This window comes from Geospiza fortis, unplaced genomic scaffold, assembly GCF_000277835.1.
Source record: "Geospiza fortis unplaced genomic scaffold, GeoFor_1.0 scaffold166, whole genome shotgun sequence".
Taxonomy (NCBI): Eukaryota; Metazoa; Chordata; class Aves; order Passeriformes; family Thraupidae; genus Geospiza; species Geospiza fortis.
In genome coordinates, this window is record NW_005054310.1 from 5,330,404 (window position 1) to 5,350,344 (window position 19,941).

Genomic DNA, 19,941 nt, shown 5'->3' on the forward strand with positions numbered 1-19,941 from the left:
CAAAGATAATGAGATTAAGCATAATCAGAATTATAGATAAACAGATAATGAGATTATTTTCAGCAAAATCAATATTTTTTACGTATTTGTGTGTGTTATCCAGAGGTGACAGTGTGAGGGCTTCCTGGCTCATGAAGGCAAACAGGCAAGTCACCTGCTCTGCTCCGTGTCAGGTGTAAACACTGGGAAGGCCGGTGTGTGCGTGCTGGGGCTGGAGATAAGCCCCGGGAAGAAAGGCAGGGCAAGAACTTCCCAAAGGCCGTGTGGGAGCACAGCCCTCTGACCTGAGCAGCCAGGTGGCTTCCAAGAATGGTGCTGGGCCTTGTTTGCTTTACCTTCAGGCAGCCTGTGCTGGCTGGTGAGAGTTCCCTGGGCCGCAGATCCTGGCGTGGTGCTGGGAGCACGGGGTGGCCCTGCTCCAGACTGGGCGTGGGCAGGGGTGCCAATAACAGCGCTCCAAGTCAAGCCATGTGCTGTGCAATTTCAGCGCTGACAAAGCTGAGGAGAGTGATTAATGCCCAATGAGAGCTATTTAATCTGCACATGCCACTCTATAACTTTTTTTCTCTTTCTGTTTCTGTTTCATTGCTTAAAAAAGACAAATGTTTTGCAAGGCCAGCACGAAGCAGACAAAATCTGGAGCAAGGAAGGATTTTATGCAGTTGTCATATTTCTCAGCATCTTTGTCATTCTAGTGACTTGTTTAATGGTAAGTTTCCCTTTTACCTTTACTTTGTTTTTTATTTCATGCTTTTCTTAGTCTGAAGGATAGGGTCACGCATTCTTTATATGGTGGGTGTTTTCTCAAGGCTAATAGAAACTTAACTCCAAGGTAAGAATTGGTCACTCTCATAATGGTGGGAAACCAAAGTTTGAAGAATCACTTTTCTTGATGTATTTTGAGTTGAATGAGGAATGTAACTAGAAGGAAGCTGAAGAAATAAATAAAAGGTTTATAGATCTACAGGATAACTCTGTAGGGACATGAGTGATGATTTCTCAACCTTCTTAAGTCCCAGGATCCCTGAAGTCCTCTTACCTGCCTTTATTTCAGTGTTACTAGATAGTAAAAGCAACACCATATTGATAGAATGTTGTCAGTGCACAGTTGTTAGAGTGTGTGTTGGTATTTGTGTATCAAATGGATAAATATTAAACTGAAATAACTAATAAGTACATGAAGGAATAATCATTTTTGAGCAACTTTGCCATTCACATTGTGTGAGCTCAGTGGCTAGGTTTCTGAGCATTAGGCACAATTCTAATATAATGAATATGAGATGTGCATTGCTCACACAGAAGATGAAGAACCTAGCTATAGTAGCTATACTGCTACTGACTTTTGTAGGGTAATTTTTGCAATGTTGTATCTTATACATTTTCCTTCTTTAAATTGTGTGATTCTTCTGCAGTGCACACATACAAGTGTTAACTGAATTCTCTGACAATTGTCAGCATTTATGAACACACAGTATCTTGGGGTCTTTTGAGATATTTTGCTCTCAAGCACATTTAATTTTCTTTAACCACTTACAACCTTAAGATGGAAAGCATGTTTAATCTGAAGTTATTAAAAATGGTCACAGTTATACAAATGTTCAGAAAAATTTATGATAAAATGTTATTTAATCTTTTAAGGTCTCCCTAAGATTTGAAAAGCACTTGTTTTATCACAGGAAGTTGTTGCTTTATTTAATTTCTACTTTCTTGTTGTCTCCATCTCTCCATGCCATTTCACTCAAAAAGAGGAGGATAACTCTAGAAATCTCATCTTCTCTACTCTCTATTTTGGAGAAGAGATATTTTGGTCATTACTGACTCTTTAACTGGAAGAGTATAGAAAATGCTGGCTGTCCTTGTCCTGGTACCACACAATATTTTCATTAATGACCTGGAATGCATCAACAATATTGGAAATTGAAACCATTCTGTATGACAGTATCAGAACTTCAAATATTCTTAGGGTGCCAGAGAAAAGATGGGAAAGAACAACAATGCAGCTTGGCAGGGACAAGAGCTGTAATCATGTGCATCAATACAATGTAGGAAATATGTGGTAAAACAACAGCTCTGTAGGAAAGGTTCCAGCAGTATCACAGAACAGTATCAGAGAAATAGATAAGGAGATAAGCAACATCAATGTTGCAAAAATACACTTCTTATCCTGGGATATATAAATGAGGATATGATCTCTAAGATCTGAATTCACCTCTACTATGGTAATTTGGTTGTCATGTCTTACTCATTTTCTATTGTCTCCCTCCACCACATTTGTGAAAAATTTCAGGCAATTATAGGAGGAAGGAGATGCAAGAGTGATCAGAGACACAGAGGACGTGAAATAATTTGGTTTATTTATGACAGGGAAAAGGAGCAAGCAGAAACATGATAGTTCTCAAACATGGAAAGATTTCAAAGGCTGTTGTAAGGAAGAAGATAATACTTTCTCCATTGGGGACTGGAAAAGAAGAAAAATTTTTACAAGGTGATTTGGCTGACTTATTAGAAAGATCTTTGCTATCACATGTGTTACCAGACCCTGAATTGCTTTGCCTGGGGAAGCTTGGGAGTTTTCCCTCATTAAGATTTTAGTCAAACATCTGATTTTAGGCAAACATCAGAAATAGTTTGGGTGTAGCTGATCTGAAGTTAGGGCAGAGGTCAATACCAGTAGACTCCTTGAATTCCTTCCAGATGGAATTGCTGCTATGCTGTGGTCTTTTCCGCAGTGATTCCCCTTTCTGTTCCTCCCAGGTCCAACCTGTATCTTTACATGTGCTACTGTTTAAACTGCAAATGGACACTGTCTCAGATTTTGCCAGGATCTGATAATATATAGGTATGTGCAACCTGTAAAGCTAACAGACAGCTCATGTTGGTTTTTATCCCATTTAATGTGTGTCAGAGTGGCAGATTGGGTTGGTCACTATATTTTTGGCCATTTCTGGTTTTTTTTACTTTACCTTCATTAAAACTTTTATAGCCTTGTAACACTTTCTGAGGAAAAGCATTAGTGTTTAGATCAAAAGTCGTTGGTTAGATTTTTTTTTCAGTTTCTGCTAGGGTCAAGCTATCTTTTTTTCCTAGGGTCTTAATAATAGATTATTAAGTAGTATATTAAATAATACTTCTCCACATTTTGGAAGTAAAAACCATAATTCCTTGGGTCCTCAAGAAGTGAAACTATGTCAAAACATATTAGTGACAAGAAGGTATGGTGAGCATTGTCATGGCCATGAGTCTGTGAGCTGCTTATCTGCTGGTTATTAGAAACAAATTAGCTGAAAGCACTCACTAGAGAAAAAGACAGTAAAAATATTTCAAGTCCCTCTTTACTGGTACCAGTGCCCTTGCGTCACAGGTACCCCTGAGAGGACTTTTTTTTCTGCAAAATTATGGGAAAGAAATCTTATCCTAGTAATTCTAAACCCTTCAGAATGAACAGATGGTTTACCTATCCAAGTCTTGTTTAACATGTGTATTGCTAATGACATTAGGTCAGTTCCCAGCTAAACCTCTAATAATAATCCTTGAACAAACAAACCCATCAGATATATCTTGCCATCACTGGAAAGCTAGGGAGTGTTAGATCTTTATGTGGTGCTAGCAGGGGCAACAGCTGTCAAAGAATTAACTTGCAGAGAAAAAAAGGTTCTGGTCTAGGTTTTCTCTTACTCAAGCATCCAAATCGAATGCTTTACAGGAACAGATAAAGCAAAGTGGAAAGTACAAGGGCATCTGCAGACACCTTCAAAAAACTGTGTAAGTGCCTTCCATCTCCACACGCAATTTTACAATTCTTATAAATTTCATAGCTGGTAAGGCATGTTTTGAAAATGGAACAGCTATGGCTCAGAAATTGTTTTTTGCATTGCCCTCCAAAGAAATAAGATGTGTTAAACAGGTGTAACATGGGTACCTCTGGAGTGACATTACTGAGCACAAGCTACCTGCCTGCCCTCACCAAGCCAGGGTTCAGCAACATCAGTGTAGAGTTTGATGGAAGAAGATCAGTACAACTTCTGCTTTTGTTGCACATACCAGATGTTCACATTCATAAGCAATATGTGGACAGATAATCCTGGTATTACAGTGTATTCAGAAATCAATTTCTTGGTGATTGTAAAGCACACTTTTCTGAACAGATGGTTAAATAACTTCATAGGCCACTCATCACTTCAGCTTTATTTCAGAATAGTTAATGTTTCTCTCAGGATATTGGAGCCTATCCCTGCCTGGAGGAGTATTTCAGAGCAATAGCAGTCTACTGTTACCAAAGTGACCTAGTAAAGTTACCCTGTTCAACCATCAGCTCCATGCCAGATCAGTGAGGACTACTAAAACAAATTGAGGCTGCTCTAAAAAAAATTTAGGCTGCTGTAATTAGAGACTTGTATCTGGCTAAGTCATAAACATCTATTTTATTTTGTGTCATTGTCTCTCTTGTGTTAAAATGCTTAAAATTTCTTCTACAGTTACTCTATTTATCAGTATTTCCATCTTCATAATGTCCTCTGTAACTAATTTCCATTCTGTGTTATTTGCTCTTTAAATAATACTACTGCAGGTATTACAAATAAGTACTGAACTCACAGTGAGAACTGTTAAAATCCCTACTGTCAATGTGTACACTCTGCAGTTTATGTAATGGAAACGCTTATCTTGTTGTGGGAAATACTGTGTAACACAACTTGTGACTTGCCTTCTAGGAATGAAAGTCACCTATGGCAATCTTCTCCAGCATTTGTGGTACCTTCCTTGCCTTGTTTACCAGGCAATTGAGATTGAGCTGTCCTTTTTATTTTTGTAGGTTCTGTACAGATTAAAGGAGAAGATCCAGTTGTCACTAAGGCAAGAGAAGGAAAAGAAGCAGGAGATCCACCTCTCACCCCTTCCCCTGCAGACATCTCAGACTGAGTACAAGACCACCAACAGCATGGTCCAGCCTCAACAGGCTCCAAAGGTTATCAATGTTGTAGTGGATCCTCAAGGCCAATGTGTTCCTGAGCTCAAACCTCCCCTGTGTGCCAGTCCATCTCCTTTCAGAATGAAACCTGTGGGACTCCAGGAAAGGTAGGATGGTGCCTGGTGTACTCAGGATTAATTCTGCTTTTTTATACTTATCCTTCATGATTTCATATGTTCCTCTTCTGTCGATGAATGGGAGACTTTGCCATATGGACATCTGAGAGGTGTTAACATCTGTGTTAACATCTATCTCACAGATATTATCTCCTTTCCTTTTCTTTACATATGACCAAAGATTCAGGTCATATGAAAATGTTCAGGTTTAGGCTGAGATTGACTGCATTAGTGGCATTCTTTTTGCTGATTATATTTTTCCCATACTCCAAAGAAATAATTTTTTCATTTTTCATTGGTTTTTGCCTGTTTTGATCCTGGAGATCCTGGAAGAGAGTTCAAGGGCTGGTTACGTATTGTCAGCAAAGGACATTCACATTCTCAGGGAGTCCCTAGCACCTGGAAAACTTAGAAGGAAAAGTATTTACACCAACTGAGTGCATTTAGCAATCTCATAGAGTGTTTCCATTATCACCTTTAGATAAATTTTTTCCTTAAATGCAGCTTTCTGTGATGGTCAGGATACAGTGAAAAGTCTACAGGCTTTACAAAAGGAAGAAGTGATGAGTAATGAAACAACTCTTGTGTCCAGGTCCTCAGAAATACTTGGGCACCAAACCCTGCCACTCACTGTACCTTTCAAAAACTGGGCCAGTGCTCTTTTTATAAAACTAGTTATTCTTCCCATAAGAGAATGCACACTGACATCTGTCTCTCCTCTGTTAGAAACCTGTATAATTTCTTGTCTGATGGCTGCAGGCTGCTTTCATAAAGCATCAGTGCTCTGAATAGCTCACATAGCATGCAGCTGTGCAACTGAACTCTGCTGCCCCGGCACAGATGATAAATGAAAGAACAGATGCGATGCAGAGACCAAGCAGAGCCTCATCTGTGAGGGCTCTCAGCTGAGCTGTAACCCTGATTCAGCTTCAGCCATGGGTATTTCAATGGCAGAGATTTTATCAATGGATTTATGACAGACAGAGCTCAGGGAGGTGGATTTATTCCTCTGTGAGTAAAAGAGGCCTAAAGGCAAAGCTGTCATGAAATATGCTGTGATATCGCTGCAAAAAAAAAAGGAAAGGAGGAAGCAAGTAAATACATTTTGATAGTTTCTCTCATTCCACAAGAGCCTAAAAATAAACACAAAAGCATAAGAATCACATAGCTAATTTATAATACTTAATATATAACATAGCATATGCAATAGTTGAGAGGGATTGAGAGAAAGCAATTTGTAGAGGGATTTCTTACCTAAGGACAAGAAGCTTTTTGTACATAAGGAGAAGAAACTTTTCCATTTCTCAAACAAAGAAAGTAAAAACAATTGATTTAGGATATTAATTTCCACTATAGATAGGAATTTTACATTTAATTCTCCTAAACCTAATTGCATCCTTTGGAAGGACAAAGTTCTGAGTCAGATATGACAAAATGAACAGCCGAGATACAAAGAGAAAACTAAACCTCATGTTTGACCAAATAAACCAGACATTTAGGTTATTACTAAGGAAAAAGAAGTTGAAGGAATTGAGCACTTCAGTTTCTACTGTAAAAGAGCACTAACAGACTGTTGTGAAAAAGCAAAATCCATTGTGATAATATCCCATTGTGCAGCTCTTTTTTGCCATGTTTAACACAGACTCTATCAGCCCAAGTCCACTCCTAAGAAATGGTTGCTTATTTCAAGCTCAGTGTACAAAGGTCTGGGCATATGAGGGAGAGAACTTTAGGGAATAGTTTATCTTCTGTTCCTCTGACATAAGCAGCTATTATTATGTCTATTTCTTATTTATTTACTATAACCTTTACTACGAACAAATTTGTATGCATTCTAACACTCAGCAGTGTTGGAAGCAAAAAGTAATAATGCACTGACACATTCTGCCTCAGATTTTATCTATGACTTGGTGACTGGTCAGTTGAAAACTCCTCTCCACCTTTCTGCTCCAAAAAACCCTTGCACTAGGGAGCCTCAGACCATCCTCATTACCTTTGGGAGGAGTGGACCTTACAGTATGGATCTGCCCACTGCAAGGAGCAGCAAACCATGTTCAAAACAGTCTGCTAACTGCCCTTCTTCTGTTAGTATGGAGTGAATCAAGCCTGGCGGTCCCATCCTGCTCATGGCACAGCTTTAGGGCACCCTTTCAATAATTTTTGCTATTCTGATTTTGGTTTCTGCCAAGGGAAGAAGCTCTTGGCAGGCTAGAGTGGATATGGGGGCTCCTTGACAAACTTAGCATGGAGATTCCTTTGGTCACATGGTTTGACAGTGGTTCCTGAGCTGTATTTTCTAACCATCCAGACTACTCCCTGGCTTGATTCCCTAAGAGCAATCCGTAGTCCTGAAATGTCTTGTGTGATCCAGACCAAACTGCCCCTGGTTTGGGCCATGGTTCATTGATTTCTCTTTGAGCACATAGTGAGCTGTGCATAGCCATCTAGGTGGGAAGTTTGTGACAATCTCTCTGAAGGATGGGACAGAAAAGTCGGATAATGCAACATGATCTAATTGAAGATGTCTCTACTCATTGCAGGGAGGTTTGATTAGATGACCTTTAAAGATCCCTTCTAGACCAAACTATTCCATGAATCTGTGCCTGCCTCTCAAGTTCTCTTTGCTTTGCACACTAGGTGCTGCTTTGAGGAACATACCCTTGACAGGACAAGGGGTGATGATTTTAAACTAAAGGAGGGTAGATTTAGATTAGATATAAGGAAGATTTTTTTGCAATGAGCATGAAACACTGTCACCGTGCGCCCAGGGAGGTAGCTGATGCCCCATCCCTGGAAACATTCATGGTCAGATTGGACAGGGCTCTGAGCAACATGATATAATTGAAGCTGTCTCTGCCCATGGCAGGGGAATGGGACTATGTGACCTTTAAAGGTCCCTTCCGTCCCAAACTATTCTATGATTCTATGATCTAAATGCAAAAATATAGTGGAACTGATTTTTCACAAAGCACCGCATCAGCCTCTGGCTCTCTGAACTTTTCCATTTTTATTTGTAACAGCATTGGCCAGTACAGAGGCAAAAAAAATGTTAATGGACTACTGTGCATGGATAAAAATATTTGTGGGAGTTTGTCCAGCTTCTTAAAACATGTTGGGCTTCTGAATACTAGAGCTAAGTCCATGAACATATTTTTCTGTGTATCTGGAAATGCTCTTACTCAGCTATTTCTATAAGACACAGCTCCCCGGCAGATTATTTGCACTATCAAATGTGTGGGATGCTGCAGTTTTTCTGCCACCTACGCGGGGCCGGTGCCTTGCAGGATGTGGCTGTGGCAGAGCGCGGGGACAGTGACACCTAGAGCCGGCAGGCAGCGCGGTCATCCCGCAGCTGAGCTCCTGCAGCAGGGCAGGCGCTCACACAGCCGGGATGAACCGGCCCAGTGGCCGCAGGAGGCGATGCTGCTCCCCTGCTCCTGTCTCATGGGACTCCACCCGGAGTGCTGCATCCAGCCCCAGTGCCCCCAGCATGAGAAGAATGCTGACTTGTTGGAGCAAAGAAGGCCAGGAAATGATCAGATGGCTGCAGCACCTCTCCCATGAGGACAGGATGAGGGAGTTGGGGCTGTTCAGGTTGGAGAAGAGAAGGCTCCAGGGAGACCTTATTGCAGCCTCTTGATACTTGAAGAGGGCCTATAAAAAAGATGGGGGCCAACTTTCTGTTAGGGTGTGTTGCAATAGGATAAGGGCTAATGGCTTCAAAGTGAAGGAGGCTAGGTTTAGACTAGATACAAGGAAGTAGTTTTTGAATATTTGAGGTCAGGTTGAACAGGACTCTAAACAACCTATTCTAACTGAAGTTCTCCTTACCCATGGAAAGTGGACTAGATAACTTTCAAGGGTCTTTTCGACTCAAACTATTCTCTTATTCTATGATTTTCCTAGATGCTGCTCATGGATGTGTGCTCACATGTAGTTTGGGAAGGGGGGGAACAATGGTGGCCAAGAGTAGAGAGTGGACTAAAGGTGTGGAGGTGACAGGGCTGTCACAACAGAGGCACTGTCCCCTTTCTATTACAATTACTGAGGCAGGCCAGTGAAGGACTATTTCTTCACAGCCTCTGTGCATCCCCTGGATCATTCAGTGCAAAATGCTTTGGAGTTGTTCTCTTTTTGTGTTCTCTTTTTTGTGTCTGAACTGCTGCTCCTTTGCAGCAAAGACCTTCTGCCCTGGCAGCCCACATTGTTCTGTTGCAGACCAAAAGAGCAGGAGAGCTGCTGTTCTCCTGTGGGCGTCTTTGATGATGAGCTGTCACAATATCACAGTGTCGATGCCTGACTTTTGGATGCATATAATTGTTTTCTCTTCTGTGAGCACATCTATGAATACTGCATCAGTGTTTACTTTTCTACTTAGGCTTTTATAGGCTTATATGAATAATACATACTCTTCCTTCAGCAGAATAATGTTTCCTTTTATTCTGTTTCTTGGGCCAAAATTCATGTTGATATGAATGGTCCCAGTCAAAAGCAGAATCTGGTGAAGTCGAATGTGGTATTTTAGATTTCATTCTGACATATCAAGCATTGAAAATTCTTAGTACAAGCAGTGAGTTGTTAAATCACAATCGTGGTAGATAAAAATACAAATGTTACCACACCAGCATAGTATTACAACAGGGTTTACATTTTTTGTGGCCACTGCAGCTGTGAGTTTTAGTTCCAGTGTTGTTTGTGACTAAGACAACTGCATTTCAACTAACTAGTGGACAATATGATGTTTTGTTCAAATTAGTTAGTGGGCAAAGATACATGGAAGAAAAGAAAATGTGGAAAATGTCTTCTCTACTGTGTGTTGAAAACAAACAGTGCTTTGGAAAAATTTCTCAAGCATTTGTATTTCATTCTAACCACAAAATCCTAAAACTGGCTATTATATTTTAGTAATCAGAGGGAAAAATCACAGCTCTGTGTTTTCTCAGTTTTTTACATATTCATCAGAAACTTATTCTGTCTAAAAGGAAGAGCTCCTCATGATCACTATCAGGATGCCAGGGGTTTGCAGGACTCTTATTCAGAACAGGTAGTATTTTACATGTGCCTTGTACTGATTTTTTTTTTCTCTGGAAATATACACAAGAGAGTGAAGATGATGATAGAAAACAGTTTGGCAAATAAAGCAAAAAGCCGGCAGATAAGTGAAATAATAAACCATTTTAAAATATGAAATAAAATAATTATGCGATGGTATGGAGGAACAGCTGTGACACAGGAAAATAGAAGATACTCTGTGAAAGGGCAGAGCCAGCAGGAGCAAAACTTGGAGGGGAGAGGGCTGCTTACAGGCATCATTCAGCAGAATGTGCCACCAATTCTGCAACCTCTATGGAAAATCAGTAGGCATCAGCATAGAGAACAGTATGGAGACAATCACCTGAATCAATCAATTATTGCTCTCTACAAACATAACAGATGAGTGAAATTTGTCTTGAACTCTGACTGTGAGAACTCTGTGTGATGTTACTTTTCCCCACAAAGCAGAGCAATACTATGCCACAGTTGATAGACTCTCCCCAGTGAGATTTCTCTCACTGTCCTGAAGATCCCTGTAAACTGGCAGCAGAATTCTTTCACCAGTTCTAAGAAGTGTTCAGTAGACATGCAGTGAGTACAGCTCCCTGTAAGTATAAGGAAACAAAAGTTAATATAACATGCATTACAATGCTAAGTGCTCATCTGTCCACTTCCTTGTAACATGAGAAAGAGAGATATTCTAGTGGGAAAGAAAGGCAATATATTTCTTTATAATATGAAAAAAAAAGGATTCGGATAACCCATAGGAGTCTGTGGAACTCAGTGCCAAAAGGTAAATTTTTTAACAGGAAGGTATTAGCAAAAGGTGCACGTACAAATAATGAGAGCAATTATTATTCTTTTTCTGTCTTCAGCATCCTTCCTCAGAAACATCTTGTATTTTACATCTTTACAAAGAAAATATTGTATAATTTAGGCTTCAGGTTTGGAGGTGGAAAAAATTGCTTTTAATATTGAAAAGTATTCTCTTTTATTAGTCATTCTGCATAGACACACAAATTATTAAACTATAGCTTCAGCCTCTTAGGCAATTTCTGTACACTGTAAATTGCCATCTGGATGACAAATACCACGGATGACAAATACCACAAAAACTAACTCTAATACCTGTTTTCCTTATTTTAGAAAGGCAGCATTCATTAAAATGAATCATTATCTTAACAATACAATATACTGAATAAAACCTCATAAGAAACATTGGAGCCAGGGTAAAGAACCTGATGTGCTCTTTTCTTTTTTAATATAACCTCAGCTGCACCTCAGGATATCACTGTTCAACCACAGTTCTGCTCTAATAAATGAGAAAAATTTCCAACAATTCTCTCTGTCTCTGTTCTGATTTTTAGATCACAGAGCACAGTTGCTGCAAATACAGTTATGGTGTTGCTGATCCATTATGATTTTACAAAACTATCCATTGTGAGTAATAATTTCAAGTAATGCTCAGAGGGTTGCACCTTGCTCTTGTACTACTGTAAACCTGCCAGATTTTCTAGTTTATCGCACAAACATGGGATCTTAATATATTTACAGGAAGGGGCCTTGGATTTCCTGACTAAAATAAAGTAGCTTTGCATAGATTTGGAGGATAAATTTTCCCTATTGTGTGGCACTGAATATGCTTTCTGCATTCTTCATTTAAGTAATAGGGATTGTTTTAGGAAAATGTCAGTGTAATTGTTTGAAGCAAAGCTATGTGCCAACATGAAAGTACAAGCTGCAGAATGGTTTCATGGTGATATCCTATCAGAAGGAATTTGCAAAGAACCAGGCACCAGTAAAATGAGTTTGAGGTGGGAGGCAGGAATTTCTGTGCTCTGATCTGTCTCTTCTACCAACTGCTTAGAGCACTTTGGGCATGGCACATAAATCTCCAGACATATTCCTAACCACTGGATTGAGGATGGCTGGATATTGTGTCCATCTGAAGAGATGTAACAAAGACAAGAACCTTAACCTGAGGTGTAGTAAAAGCCCTACTTGCTACTATTTGTTCGCATCATTTAAGAAGAGTGAGAGAATACAATTACAACCCCCTCATACACACACTTTCTGAAAGACCTAAAAATACATTTCTCTCATTTGGCACCTATAATTCCATTCTGGTTTGTAAGATCATAGAATCATAAAATGGCTTGTGTTGGAAGGGACTTTGAAAGAGATCTAGTTCCAGCCCCACTGCCAAGAGCAGGGTCACCTTCCACTTGGTCAGGTTGCTCAAAACACCATCCAACCTGTCCATGAACACCTCCAGGAGTGGGGCATCCACATATAAATTCGATGTACCCAGATACACTTAGAGCACTAAGGCTGTGTAGCAGAGATTGGTTTGTGTCCATACTGCTAAGCTCTTTTGCCTCCAGAGAAGCAGGGCCTAGATGCAGACTTCCTCCTGGGAATGGTTTGTGCATGTGCTCATTCCCAAACCGTAAATTGCTTTGGAGTGCTCTTGTTGTCAAGGTTTAAAAACAAACCAGGGCTGCAATGACTGATATGTAGCACTGTCATTCAGTGCCTGGTATTGTTTTCCTGGCACTGTGATTTATTTTTTTCAAGATGTAGCGTGCACATGTAGTGTGCAGTGGGTGTGCAAGGGGACCAATCCTGACTGAAGCAGTTGCTTATTGCCTTTTAGGTTATTGTCTTTTCAGTGCAGGGTCTCCCTGAAGCCCTGCATTGTGGCTTCCCTCCTTCTCAGGCCCTCTCAACTAGCTGAAAGCCATGCTGATTTCTGGCATCTGAAGTCTGGGTGAAGAGTAAAAGCAAGGACCTTGGGCTACCTGGGCTACTGAGGTGGGAGAAACTGCTCTAAGTAATGGGGAGTGTGAGATGGGATCCAGCTTCCAGGGTCTCCTGCTGCATGCCCAAGAGGTCTGTGCTGGCACATGGATTCATCACTAGAGAGAGAATAAAGCTGTGCCCCCAGCCTGCATTTGTGAAACATTTCTGTGAGTGCACAGAAACTCTAAAAACTTTCTGCAAGTGCCAGATCTTTGAGCTGCATGAATGTCTGTTCTGTCCAACCCATTACAGACATCTCTGCTTATCTGCAGTGTAGGAAGAGGGCAGGAATGTGAATTGTCCCCTTTCTCTGGAGAGGAAGTGAACTCAGTCACCAGCCTAACAAAGACCCTCTAAAACCTGTATTTTAACTATTTGACTCCTGGCTGGTTGAGAAGCTGTTTTGGTTGTGTTTAGAGCTCTTTGAAGCAAAACTCTGTGGGAGTTGTAATCTCAATAAATAAACACAGATAACTCTGTACCATTGCCCAAACTTACACCCACAGTTCATTTCCTCGTGTCTGTGGCACATCTTAAAATTACTTTAGATTAGTGTGGGTGGATGGTAGGTTTCCACTCCTATTTCCATCTCTGTTTTCCATTGTCCCACATCCCTTTTTTCTTCCCTTGTGAAAAATAAGCTTTCCAAGGCACATGACTCTCACTTTTGGGAGTGGTTAATTTAGGCAAATTAGCTTACCCTTGTTTAGAGAAATTCTTGTGATGCAGCTTCATGGCCCTCTGCTCTCATGTACAGGGGAATGCTCCATTTAGCATATGCAGTCTGTGCTTACCCTTGGTTTTGCCTTTACTATCCTCTGGGGTTTAGTCAAGAATTTTATAATAATTTTATTGTATTCCCAGGTCTCTCATCTGGCGTTTATTCTTGTTACTCCAGTTGCTACTGGTTTTAGCTTGTACACAGGAAACCACAGTGCCAATCAGTGTCGTTCCCAAGGTGACAGGAAACCCTATTTGGTCGGATGTTGATTGTGCTTGTCTTCACGGCTCCACCCATCACATTTTCTTCCTTTTTGGCTTAAGTTAAGACAAATTAATCAGTGGCTGCCATCTGGTAGACAGTTTTGGTGGGTTTGCAGGGATTTGTCCAGCTGATCTTTTCAAAAGTCACACAAGGGAAAATATCTATGTTAATATTTAAGTGCTTCTTGAGCCTGGAATTTACAGGGACTGCTGTTGCCCTGAGCACATGAGTAATTTGAGTTGTGTGAGTGATCCCCTTTTCTTTTTCAGCAGCAGTTTTGGGTCTTTAAGTGCTGTTTGGAAATCAGACAGTTAAACTCTGATGCAGCTTTCCAGTGACTGATTTCCTCAGCTCCTCTCTGCCTCTAATTTGTTTCTGTGCTTGACCATCCAGGCATGGTTTCTGTGACTGCTTCACCAGCTGTCCTAATGTGCAAGCAGAGTGGGACATCTGGGAAAGTGAGGAGATGCACATTAGCTGGACTTGAATGCTCTGAGCACCTCATCTCAGCCCTTAGCAGGATGTGTCCATCTGTGACATTTGCAACCTAATATATCACCTTTTCACAATGGTAGGTTGGAAGTGCTGTGCTAAGGGACAAAGGCACCAGCTTCTTTATGAGATTGGTTTGTAAGCAGGAAGTATCTCCTGAGCCCCTGACTAGTACCCACAAGTACTGGTTTCAGCCAAACAACGTAGAGGGAAGCATCCATATCAGATATACAGAATTCTGCTATTTAGAAGGAAGGTTGATTTTTCACATTTGGGGTTTGTATAAAAAAGTTTCCTTGAGTGTCCCCATTAATGTCGGAAAAAGACTAATGCTTTAAGTTAAAACAAAAATATTCCCCTCTCCTCTTGTTTTGGAATGCATTTATCTTTGTTCATGGTATTTCTTTTACAGGGCAGCCTAAAGCTGGAAAAAATTCATTAATTTTAAATGTTGGAAACAGACAGAGAAAACACTTAAAGAAAGAAAAGAAAAAAATCAAAGTGCCTCCAAAACTGCAGTGTAAGATATCCAAGTATTTATTTGAATTGCAAGAATCCATGTGCTGGGCAGTGCTTACATCCAGCTTATCTTGTAGCCATCAGTTAACAGTCAAGGCCATGAATCTCTTCTATGAGTGCAATCATAATTAATTTTACTTCTATGCTGTGCTAGGAGAACTCTTCATAATTATGAGAGTTGACTAATTATACTACTTCTTTTTTGAAAAATCTAGTTCTGGATATTCAGCAGAGATGTCTTGCATAGTCAGAGCTACTCTGTACAGAAAGCTTAACATTGGTAGCTAGCAGAAATGTCTGCTGTCTGCACATACACCTTTGCTCAAGGAATACTGCATTTAAATCTCTGGGCTGGGGTATTTCTCAGCTCTTGCTGGAAATTCTCTTTAGCATTCTCTCTGAGAGCCTTGGTCACAGATCAGGATCCCTCTGTGCAAGACTCCATATGTACACAAAATTGCAATGTTCCTCTATCCAAGAGACTTACATTCTAGACATCAGACAAAGTAGTAAATGCATACAGGCAATCAGATATGCCTCAGCAAACAGAGAAGCAACAGCATCATGGCAGAGATGAGGATGCCCAAAGTATACCATGAGAATGGCTCAGCCAAAGAAATACTGCCCAGATTCCATGCAACACTGACATTTCAGCCAGACTCTTGCTGGAGTTGTCTGCTTTGATACCATCACATCCAAGCTGATGCACCTATTTGGTTAGGCTTTGAACCTTAGCTGAGTTTCCAAGACATTTCAGGAACTCTTTTTGTGATTTTCCTACTAAGACAAGTGGGACATTTATTGGTTAAGTGATGCATTATGGTGTTGCAAATCAGTGCCTGTCTTCATGAAATACCTTACCTTTGAACTCTCCATTAATTTCTCTAACCAGGGGAGTCTGTAAGAAGCTACAAAAGTGATATTTCTTTCTGGGACTTTTCCTTATGTTCTCTATCAAAGAATATACTTTGATGCTTAACAAACAGAGAGTTTTGTAGTTAATTTATGGTACCTATAATTATCCTTTTTGTGTTAATATTGTGATTTGATAACAGGAGCAAAACAGAACACAGCAACTTCAAATGACCGCTCAAATATGCGATAGGCATCAGAAAGGGAAGTAGTGTATATAATTCCCACACAGAAAAATGTCATTAAGTACAATGTTTCTCTAGGGAATTCAGTCCCAGTGCTTCAGGATGACCAATGGCAGCCTCCTGGAAAACTGCTGCCAGAAAGAGATGGGGCTGGTGCTGGCCAGGAGGCAGCTGAGTTTTCCCCTCTGCCAGGGCTGAGAGACTCTTCTGCTTCCCACCATCCCCTGACAGCAGCATCTCCTGTTTTTGAGATGTCTCAAATCCTTCCTGAGTCATAAAAAATTCCCCTGGGAGACTGCTGCATAGTCCAGAGGCTTTCAGTTCCTTTCCCTGGATTTGATAGTGGATATAAAAGCATGGTCTTACAAGAAGAGAAGGAAAACAATCAGAATGGCAGAAAAGTACACAACAGTTAAAAAATGCAATTTGCATGGGCTTGTTTCACTCCAGACTCTGTTTAGCTTATTTGGTCTCAGTGGATTTATAGACGTATCTGGGAAGAGAGTTTGGCCCACCGAACACAATACTGAATGGGTTTGCAAAAGAAGGCAGCATTGTGAAAAGCAGAAAGCTGGTATTGTAATTAATGCTCAAGTTAATCCTGTAGCTACAAAGAATGCATTTGCAATTTACTGATAAGATTATAATGAAATATTTTTTTTTCCTTCATCACAAGGATTTTCACAAAGGTAGATGGTTTAAATAACCCTCTAGTCCCCATGTATAATGCTTACTATTGCCTGGCTCCCAGCTACAGAGCTCATCATCCAGGGTCAGTGCAGAGGTCATAAGGTGGGCTAAGGATACTGTCTGAAGGAAAAACTACAGAAAGGAAACACTAGGCACAAAGATGGAAAAGCACCCTTTGGTTCTGAACATTCTAAAGTACAGATTGGCAGAAGACAGAGAGCATACTGAAAATAATTAACAGTATTAATGAAGTAATCAATAATTCCTGCTTGCTTTGTTCTTGCATTCTTTCCCCAAACCTCCTCTTTCTATTGAAAACAGGATACTGGTCTACCTTTAGCTTCACAGAGTACACCAAATTTATGTTTCTACATGACTTCAATGTAAGTTAGCCTGACCTATATTACATCATCAGCCATATGAAGCCCTGTGTGTTGGAAGTGTTTGTGCTGAGATAGATAAAGAGGAGGTCAGGTTGGCAGTGATTTCAGTTTATCTTTCAGATATGACTTCTTTCTCTTTATTTCGTAAGGCAGTGTACATTTAGAGGAATACTACTTTTGTCAGGATCCTCACTTTTCCCTCCTTTATTCAAATTCATAGAAGTAAATTTAAATCAAGCTGTTTAAGTTTCTAAATGCTATGAATCCTTCGCTAATAGAGGACTGACTGTGAATCTGAAGCAATTGTTATAAGTCACTCCAAAGTTTTTAGTCTGCTCGGACTCATTGATGGCGCATATGAGAAAGAGCAGATCAGAAAGCCTTTGCTCTGGCCTTCATCTCTGGGCACAGGTACAGATGCATTTCCCTGTTCTAGAGTCCTGCCTCTGCAGCCCCCTATAGGAATGTCTCTGATGAAGGCAGGCGGTCCAAGGCCATGGACTTCAAGGGATCTGCTGAGCTCTGTAGAAAAGAGCTCCAGATCACTTACCTGTCAGTTTCTCATCAGCTTTTCAGCCCTAAATGGGACTGCACAGCTTGGCAATATCTCTTTTAAAGGTCTACCTAACCTCTGAAGTGCCAGATAACGTACACCTTGGCATGCAGACATTTGCAGCTCTCTTAAAAGCATTTAAATGTTGCTCTGTTTCAAATCGCAAGCCTAAGTGGATTTGCTTAACTTTATTTTCAAAGGGAATGCAGGCACTTTTCACATTAATACGCTTGTTTGAGCAAGCCTTCCCATAGAAATCAAGGCCAGAAAGCCAGACTAGGCCAGTGGATCAAGAAAAAAAAAGCTGGAAAGAGGAAGGTTTATATATAAAGCGTAGGTGTCAGGTCTGGCGACTTCAGAAGCAGCTAAAGAAAGGGCAGATCTAAGAGCACATATATGGGTCCTGTCTCTAGGAGCTTGAATCCCATCAGTTCATTGTGCAGCTTAGGTTCATTAGTCACCCTGGGAATGGAGCTGTGTTCCAAAGTGGATGTGCTCCAAGGATTTGGGCTCTGTACAGGCAGGCTCAGGTGCGTTGTCCGCTGTGTGACCCAGCGGAGCCGTTCTGCCGGCTCCCTTTGGAAACGCCCGTAGGTGGCGCAGCTCCGCTGAGCAACGTTGCGGGTCTGGAGGCTTTGCATTCCTCAGAAACTGCCGCTGTTCAGTAATTTCTTCAAAGTGCACTAACAATTCATTTGTCTGCTTAGAAATCTTCCGTGTGACACTTGCAATAGTTTAAAGATAATGAGGACCAAGTCAAATAAACAAGGAATGTGCTTTTTTATTATCTTAAGGTTGACAGGGTGTAGTAAACGCCTCTTTTCCCAGATGTTCCTTCCTGTCTTTCCCAAATGGCGAACTCACCAGGAAAGAACTCATTGTACTGATTAGCCTTCAAGTCACAATAAAAAATAATTTTCTCCTACTGATACTGTCTGAAGATACTGCCCATTTACATGTAGAATATTCCTGCCTATGTCTTTTTCCAGGTCAGCTGGTTTTGGTTGAAGTCTCAAAAGAGTATTGAAGGACATCAATATGCAAATTTATTATGTATTTGCCTGTTTGGATTTAAGGGTTGTAGATTATATTCCTTAAATGAGCAGCAGTTGCAGGATGGAAGTAGAATTTGTGCTTAAGAGATTAATTATTATGGAATACATGAAGCTAAATTGACTTACCTAAGGCTCCTCCTATGAAAAAAAACAAACCAACTTTTTTTAAAATCTAAAATATGAAAAATCTAAGCTCCATTTTTCATTTATTTAATTATAGACTAACTGAATAACAGAAAATGTCAGTTAAGTAGTCTTAAAAAAACACTTCCTTGAAGCTATTTGCTGTAGTGTTGCACCTTTCCATCCTCACTGATTAGTTCAGTTTTCCTAGATAGGCTGTTCTCTGTATAATGCAGACAAGCACCCTCTGGGCATCATGTAGTGCTCAGGAAGAAGTGAGCCTTGCATGTTCTGGGAAAAGTAATCTGGCTTTGCACCTGGATAAGAGATCCAAATTGGCAATGGTGGTACATAGCTACAGCTTCTCCAAGGTCTCCCAGAGGTACTTATGAACTGGAAGCATAGAGGGGAAACTTATACAAGTATGACAAAAATATTTTGCAAATTACTTTTTTTCTTTATTTTCAAACAAAACATACAACAGACAAAATATGTGGGGTTTTTTTAACAGTCCTTGCTGGCTTACCCTAAATAAATGCATTATCTGAGCTCCTTAAGTTGTGCATTTATTTAATATCTGCAGAACCTAGCAGTCAATTTTTATTACTCCCTGTTCTCTTTTCATTTTTCCTATTGTTTTAACTCCTTTTGCCTATATTCATTGTAGCTTGGTTTAAATTAGCATGTGCATTAATCAGAGAGAGAACAGGTCATCCAGTAAGTTTGTGCAATGAGGCCTCCCGTACGAAACAGAGCAATGCTGCAATGCAAGCGGATAAGGATAGTAATAAACAATACTGCATTCAATTAAAGATCTAACATGTAAAGATAATTAACCACTAATTGGTAAACATTTGTTCAGCTCTTGGAATAAACAGCTCAAATAAGCACAACAAATTAGCATCTTCATTTATTTTTGCTTCTGAACATTGAACTCAATTTTCACTCATGCTGCAGACACATATATGTGACTATGAAGCAGAAACAGAGCTTTATGTTGCTATTCAAATTTTATTGAAGATGTAAGTTTGCGTGACAAAATGCAATTTGACTGTAGAAATAATCTACAGGAAAAGATGGGAGGCTGTTTAAGCTTTGCATTTTTGAACAGTCAGTTCCCGTGGCT

At 40.2% G+C, this 19,941-nt stretch overlaps 1 protein-coding gene across 1 annotated transcript in view; it reads left to right on the plus strand.

Annotated features, from left to right (window-relative positions):
* The window catches only part of PTPRR (protein tyrosine phosphatase receptor type R), a 139,900-nt gene that overhangs the window by 80,725 nt on the left and 39,234 nt on the right, over positions 1–19,941 (plus strand). The window contains exons 5-6 of the mRNA XM_014312357.1: positions 599–709; positions 4,811–5,073. Of these exons, the coding sequence (XP_014167832.1) occupies positions 599–709; positions 4,811–5,073 (374 nt within the window). The remainder of the gene's footprint in view (positions 1–598; positions 710–4,810; positions 5,074–19,941) is intronic.